Genomic DNA, 7,062 nt, shown 5'->3' with positions numbered 1-7,062 from the left:
GTATGTGTATTTTTCATTTATTTACTGTATATTCATGCCTATGCTTCTATTGTTTATTATCACTATATCATTTATGAGTAGTTAGATATGTTGACTATATAGCATTAACTTTTATTTTTGGTTTGATTATTATTTTTACTATTTACTCTTTGTTCATGATAAATTGTAGAAAAAAAGTAAAAGCGGTAAGAAATGAAAATAATAATATTTGATTAAAATGAATAAATAATTAAAATAAAATAATTAAAAGGAATACATTTTACTATTAAACAGGGTTAATTTTAATTTCAATTTTAAATAATTATTTGATTGCATAAGTAGAATTTTATTTCTAAAGTAAAAAGTAAATAACAAAAGTATTTAGCATCAATATTTATTTTGATTTCTTATTTAAAAAATAAAATTCAAATCTCACTCCCTTAATTAAAAAAAATCTATTTTGAACTTAAAATTGCAATTAAGAAATAAAAAAAATGCACAGACAGATAAACAAAGCTTTAAAATTTATATTGCTCATATATTTACGTGGTAATAGGTGATTGGTCGATCAAAATTGCTGCATGGATCTATTATACACTGTAAAATATCTGTGTCCACTCAGCATATTTATCAACACTTAAACCGAAAAAAAAGCTCAACTTTATCAAGATAACAGAAAGCCAAAGGTTTTCAGCTTCGAAAGAATTGAAAAATGGCTTTTAGTGTTGGGTTCTGTCAGAATCTTCTCGCAAAGTCTCAGGCTTCTTTAATTCCTCCTGTTTTTGCAGTTTCACATAGTTCAGTAGTTTCTTCATTGTCAGCTAAGAATGCTGCATGTCATCACAAGAAGAAGCTCAAGCACCCCAGAGGACTGACGAGAGCATCAGCTGAAGGTGTGCTTACCCTTTGAAGTTAATGTCCCTTAGTTGTAATAAAACTTCTTAAAGTTTTACTCTTTCGGAGTAAAATGGATATTTGGTTGGTGGGTTACTATTGGTTTGAGTGTTAAGGTTGTTGAGTTTTCGTATGTTGTATTGCTGTTAATTATCAGCTAATTTGCCAATGCTTTTATTCTATGTATATGTTGAAAGGTGTAGCTTTACTCATTTATTATGTGATGCATTTAGCTCATGTTATCATGTTTTAAGTTCCATGAAAAGGAAAACAAGTAGTCATATTTGGATGAGGAGTAGTTTAGAGTACAAAACAGAATGCCCAATTAAGTTAAAGTGAAATGGATAAACAAGTTGAAGATTTTGAATTCTGGACCATGTAAGAGTTACATGTAGGAAAAATTATGTCCAGCATTACTGCTTTGGTGGTTTCCTGAGCTGCGCTTTCTCTGAAAGAGGACTTATTTGTGTTTGTGTTGATCTGGTGAATTTTGAAAGTAGAATGCTTTTTGGTTTGTATGGGCTTAAATGAAGTCCTAATTTTCGCAAATCATATCAGATTTCTTTTATAGATTCAAATCTGTTCCGAAACATCAATTTTGAGATTATTATCTTTGAGGTAAAATTCAGATAATCTTTAGTAATTTGAGGCCATTTAAAGGGCTTCTCACTGATGTTGTTCAACCAATTCTATTTATTTTGTTTATTTCCATGGAAATTTCTTGTCCTTAAGAGTTTGTCTTCAGTGTGTTTGTGACTTTGTGTTGATATACTCCTAACATGTTCATATTTTTCAGGACTTCCCAGTGAATTAGTTGAGGATTCGAAATTTGTTCCTCTAAATGCTGATGATCCCACATATGGTCCACCTGTAAGTTCTGGTTAGTTTCTTACCTGTTTCAAGTACCGCCAGCTAAATTCTGTTTAAATTATCATGCTATTTAACAAAATGATTGTAGATAAATCATGCAAGTTCTTGCACTTTGAATCTGTAGTGGAACTTATTACAGAGAACAATCCTTGCATTAAAAGTATCAAACAATAATCGTTCTCATGAGGAATCATAAACATAAATACATAGTGTGAGCCCACATGACCTTTGAGATTTTTAAATTTTGTTTATTTTGTAGGCTTTATTGTTGCTTGGATTTGAAGTTGAAGAGGCAGAGAAGGTAATGTTTGGCAACTTTTACCTCTCTTTCTGTAGCAGATGAAACAATTTATCCTAAATTTGATTATCTGTAGTACATTCTTTCTAGAGCTCAATGGAGCTTATATGTCCTTGGTGAAGAATATGGGTAGTTGCTTGCACCTCCTTTCTTGCGTGCAAGCTTTTATTAGGGTGTTCGTGATTCTTTTTTTCCGTTCCTTTATATCAATAAGTGAAGAGGACAAAGGGAAATCCAAGCGGGGGGGGGGGGGGGGTGTCGGTGTTACAGTTTTTCCCCCATTTTTTCAGTTTGAGGTAGGTGGAATTTTAATTTAGGACCTCCTTCTTAGAGATGGTCTGGTTCCCAACTTGGCTATGCCTAAGCAGCTCAGCTGTGAGGAAGGAAAGGTGTTGGGTATACATCCTTTTCATTTTCTTCATATGAGAAATTGGCTAAAGTCAAATTGTATTGTCTCACTTTCTAATCTGTGCTAGTTACATTTGTGAGCACAAGATGAATCACTGTCTCATCTCTCAATAATTATTATTCAAGATGAATCACAAGAGTATGCAGCTTTGCATGTGTGTGTGTGTTGGACTAATTCTTAGAATGATGCCCTTACTCATCTTGCAACTCTGTATGTCTTTTATGACAGATACAACAGTTTTTAAAGGAAATGGATGGTGAATTCTTGGAGGTAATACTTTATTTCTTTTCTTTACATTTTTCTCTAATGATGCAAAAAGAAAAAAAAAATGAAAGAGCCTGATGAAAGAAGATTTTTCCAAAAGAAATTGTGTATTTTGTTTTGTTCCTCAACTTTCTCAAAGAAAATTTCTGCCCTTGCCTTAACCACGTACGGTACTAATGCTATTCTCCTCACAAAATACGGCAGTATTCAGATTCTTTTTCCTGTTTTTCATTTCCTTGGGATTGATTTATTAGCATGGCTTTTATTGTTTCAAGTTTTCATTAACAAGATTGGGGAGTGCAGAAGCTTTGGAAATGGGATTTTGTTCATTTACCCCCATATGTTAAAGGGTGTATCTTTAGACCTATATCCATTTGAACTACTTTTATTGGAAAAAATCTTACGTTTCTGTTGTGTTTCATGTGAGAGGGAAAATTAGGATCTCCCTTCTTGCTGTGGTATCAGTTCCAGCCTTCCTGGAAACTGATGTTATGATAGCTACTTCACATATCAGAGGGAAATATTGATCTTCTGTATTCAAACATGTTGCAATATACTTTTTCTCATTTGAGTGCTTACATGTTCAGATTATTTATTGTACTGAAGACATGATTACTCATTCACTTTGGGAAGCTGTGAATACAAGGCAACCTAATTTGGAAGAAGTGAAGGTTGATTTCTTAGTTTAATCTCAAATCATTTTTCTTGTTCACCATCTTATCCTGTTTACTGGTTACCATTTTCTGCTGGCAGTATGAGGCTCAACAAAGTTTCTATTAGAAATACGGGAGTTAGCATGTTTATGATGAATCTAATGAGCTTTTGGAAAGCTCATTGGGAATTCCAAATATTTGAGGCTGTCAGGAGACATAATTTAGTTTACTCTGAACTTATCAGCTAAAGCATCTAGGTCAAAATGGTTGGAAAACTGGACCTAACAGTCCATAGAATTAATTTAGCATGAATTTAATAAGTGGAGGACCCCTATTTGGACCACTTTTATGGCTCAATGGGCTTGCCAGTGAAGGAAAATGTTGGTAGATATAATGTTAGCCCCAGCATATCAGCTTATGCTATTTGGTCAGAATGGTTAGCTATCGCAAGGAAATTGAATGGTTTTGTCATCTTTGAATAGAAAGCAACTCGATCTTCACAATAAATCCATTTTTGTTTTCTCTTTGAAAATTTTCAATAATCTACTTCATCTTGCAATCTTATAGTTGATTTCTTTGTTCAATTTGTATTCTAGTACTTTAGGAGTTACTCTATGCGTTATTATTATTATGCTGTTTTAGTTTGTTGTTTGTTCACAGAAGCAGCAGATTCCATGTTCTTTTAACAGATTAATTTTGTTCAGATGACCTGAAAACTATAATGCTGCTTTATCTATTGGAAGGAAAGATACTAGTACTTAATTTGTTTCTGGATGAAATGGTTAGCACATTAGAGGTTCATTTTTGTCTGGTTAAATTCTAGCTATTCATGTTTAAATGTAGTTACTATGTTGCATTCTGCAGATTGCGAAGTCACTTCCACGGATCTGTTTTTTCTCTGGTCTTAGTGGGGAGGAGATGATGATGTTCATTGACGCTTTTCCAGAAACTGGTATCTAAAATTTTCTTAGCCTAAAGTTGCAGTTGAAACAACTTGACCTCTAATTGGAATCAACCGTTATAAAATTTTTTAATAAACTTATGTAAAGTTATAAGTAGTTGGAATCCATTTTGGAAAAAGAACATGTGCATTTTCAAGCTGCTGAAGTTGAGGCAATGTTCTCCCTCCATCTGTTTATTGATTTGCCCCTCTCCTTTCTGTAACACTATAAAGTATAAGGACATTTTTGTTGGTTGAATGATTGTGGTGCAAGCTCTAATAGTTATCCATTCTGTGATGGACATGAAAGGCATTATTCCCTTGGATATATGCAGGATTAGAGCCAGCTGTATTTGCTGCTCTTGTTCCCAATAGTGCTGATAAACCAGTAGCTGAGTTGATAGATGAGATTCTGGGAGATCATGAGATGCTGGTGAGTTGGTGTTTCCTTGCTGTCTGTAAACCTTTTTTAGAAAGCTTTTATGCAATCATACATCAAGCACTGTTACCTTGTTTTTGAGTTTCTTGCAGACTGCACAACAGTCAGGCTCCACATAACATGGACAGTGCAGCTTAATGGTGGTTGAATGCCATGAAGAAGGGTGGTTCTTAGGGGTTCTTTTTCCATGTGATGCCATGTCACATTTTGCTACTTAATTTAGAATTCAATCTTCACCACCGATGCAAGTCTCAGTTACAGAAACCACATAAACTTTGCCATCCTTGTTTAATTTTACTCTTAAAGCATGAGCAGGTAAAATTATCGAAGCCATACCATCACAATTCTTCTAATAGAAGGCAAAATTACCGTTCTTCCAAAGTTTGTATGTCTTCAGCAATTCCGAGTCATGAAGCTTTTATCCTTCTTTGCAACCCTGTTATTTGTTTTATTACTTACTGCCAGTGAAGGTTTCATTTTATAATTTTATTTTATATGTATAAACTTTTAGCAGTTTATTAAAGATAATAAATTTATAGATTTGGTTCTGGAGGATATGAAGAGGAGATTTGAAATTGAAGTTGAATAAAACCCCAAGGAAACAAGCTTTCATAAATTATAAGTACCATTCAGTCTAAGTGTTAATTTAACAGTATCATAAAGGCTTAAAGAGAAGGAAAGGGCTATTGAACTGGCTTTCCCCTCATTGCCTACATTTTACACAGGTACACGAACAAGAAAAAGCAACCAGCAGGTGCCTTTGTGCCTAACAAGCATCAATAAACTGCAAGGCAAAACCTAAACATACATGAATCAACTTATCAGGCTATTGTACATCATTTCTTAGACTGAAATACTAAACGCTAAACTCCTGCATGTTAATGAGGATGCTGGTATACTACTCGGTCTGTTTGTGAAAGCTCTCCTCGGTGTTGGACCATTGAAGTGACATCATTTTCAGTGTAAATCCTGACTCTATAAAAAGAAGCTGGTGAGCAAAAGAGAAAATGAATTAGTTTTACAAATCCCAAACCACATTTCCAACACTTAAAACAAAATGTCAGCTGAAGTAAAGAAGAAGGCACACCATGTAAACACTAAAATGCAAATCAAGCTCATACATTAAAAGAATAAACTCCATAGACATCCATATCATAGTCTCAAGGGCAAAATAAACATTTTATAGTTCCACACTAGTGAAAGATACACTGAATGGTGCATAGTGCAGGAAGGAAAAGCACCATGGTGCTTTTCAAGTTGCAGGTGCCAAAAACAGAAAAGCATCTTGCTTTAAACATGAATAACCTATTCCCATTGATAGGAATGCATTTGGTTCATACATGCATTCTCGTTAAATTGCTTGTAGATATGTCTAAGGCATTCACTATAATGATATCAGATGTCAATTGCTCTAAAGTCCTCCTTGAGATCATCATCAGAGAGGAGAATTTATCACTCATGCTCAAATGATAAAGCAAAATAGAGTGCACATAACAACTTCTATCTCTAGTTCTTGATACCCATCTAAATATCAGTATAAATGTTTAATTCCAACCAACAGAAGTTCAACCTCAAGCTAGTTCAACATGAGCTTCCACCACAATTACAAGAACCAAAACTATTAATAAATAAAATAAAGTTCAAACAAACATGACTCTTAACAGACAAAGCTGAGATAACCATACCATCAATTACTAACTAGACACAAATCAAAACCACTTCTATTTTCAAGATCTTTCTAGCACATAGAGACATAAATAAGACTAACCCAAAAAAAACAAAATAAACAAAGAAGACTAAGAAGGATGCCACAAAATCAACCATCTTCTTCTAGTTAGTAACCAATTTGTTATCTACGCATCAAATATCACACTAGAGATACAACAATGAACAATTCAACACCATTATTACCATCAGACTCGAGCCCAAATCATACTTTTAAACAATAAATCGATTGCATATCTTAAACTAGAATTATCTTTCATCAGACCAACAAAGCAACTTCGTTTCCCTCAGTAAATCACCATTCCTCATCATTCATCATAAAATAACTTACACATAGAAATATCCCACTAAAGATACAATAATGCATATGTGCAATTATTATTACCATCAAATTCAAGCTGAAAATCTTCAGCTATAAAAACAGAACCAACAAAATATAATACACCTCAAATTCAAATGATTCCAGATTAAATTTGACCCTCAAAAAGCAGCGCCGATTCTCCATTGCTACCATAAAATCACTCTTCCTCATCACTCTCATCACTAAAATAACTAGCTTTTCTTGCCACCTTCTTCCTTTTTTCTTCCACC

General features: G+C 33.7%; 2 protein-coding genes across 4 annotated transcripts in view; one reads left to right on the top strand and one right to left on the bottom strand.

Annotated features, from left to right (window-relative positions):
- Positions 1 to 635: 635 nt before the first annotated feature.
- On the top strand, positions 636 to 5,301 carry LOC110425225 (vacuolar acid trehalase). 2 transcript variants are annotated; one of them, XM_021440069.1, is made up of 8 exons: positions 636 to 872; positions 1,670 to 1,743; positions 2,003 to 2,044; positions 2,679 to 2,720; positions 3,302 to 3,385; positions 4,232 to 4,319; positions 4,643 to 4,740; positions 4,839 to 5,301. In XM_021440069.1, the coding sequence occupies exons 1-8, from the start codon at positions 692 to 694 to the stop codon at positions 4,863 to 4,865; spliced, it is 636 nt and encodes a 211-aa protein (XP_021295744.1). In that variant the 5' UTR covers positions 636 to 691; the 3' UTR covers positions 4,866 to 5,301. The 2 variants fall into 2 exon arrangements, with proteins under 2 accessions (XP_021295744.1, XP_021295745.1); XM_021440070.1 differs by lacking the exon at positions 3,302 to 3,385.
- A 52-nt stretch (positions 5,302 to 5,353) lies between these two features.
- Positions 5,354 to 7,062, bottom strand: part of U11/U12-31K (RNA recognition motif and CCHC-type zinc finger domains containing protein) — a 2,580-nt gene continuing 871 nt past the window's right edge. Inside the window, exons 1-2 of one of the 2 annotated variants that reach the window (XM_021440066.1) lie at positions 6,857 to 7,062; positions 5,354 to 5,734 (exon numbers count right to left, since the gene is read on the bottom strand). The exon at positions 6,857 to 7,062 is cut by the window's right edge and continues 871 nt beyond it. In XM_021440066.1, the coding sequence (XP_021295741.1) occupies positions 6,990 to 7,062 (73 nt within the window). In that variant the 3' untranslated portion in view covers positions 5,354 to 5,734; positions 6,857 to 6,989. The remainder of the gene's footprint in view (positions 5,735 to 6,856) is intronic. The other variant, XM_021440067.1, reaches the window with a different exon arrangement.

Source organism: Theobroma umbraticum, unplaced genomic scaffold, assembly GCF_002168275.2.
Source record: "Theobroma umbraticum cultivar Fairchild unplaced genomic scaffold, ASM216827v3 scaffold_81.0, whole genome shotgun sequence".
NCBI classification, from domain to species: domain Eukaryota; kingdom Viridiplantae; phylum Streptophyta; class Magnoliopsida; order Malvales; family Malvaceae; genus Theobroma; species Theobroma umbraticum.
The sequence above is the reverse complement of the archived record's forward strand: the minus strand, read 5'-3'. Positions and strand labels throughout refer to the sequence as shown.

Coding starts and splice junctions, on each gene's coding strand:
- LOC110425225 (XM_021440069.1), top strand. CDS start 692: ATGGCTTTTAGTGTTGGGTTCTGTCAGAATCTTCTCGCAAAGTCTCAG. Junction 3,386..4,231: donor CTAATTTGGAAGAAGTGAAG/GTTGATTTCTTA, acceptor TGCATTCTGCAG/ATTGCGAAGTCACTTCCACG. Junction 4,741..4,838: donor TGGGAGATCATGAGATGCTG/GTGAGTTGGTGT, acceptor AGTTTCTTGCAG/ACTGCACAACAGTCAGGCTC.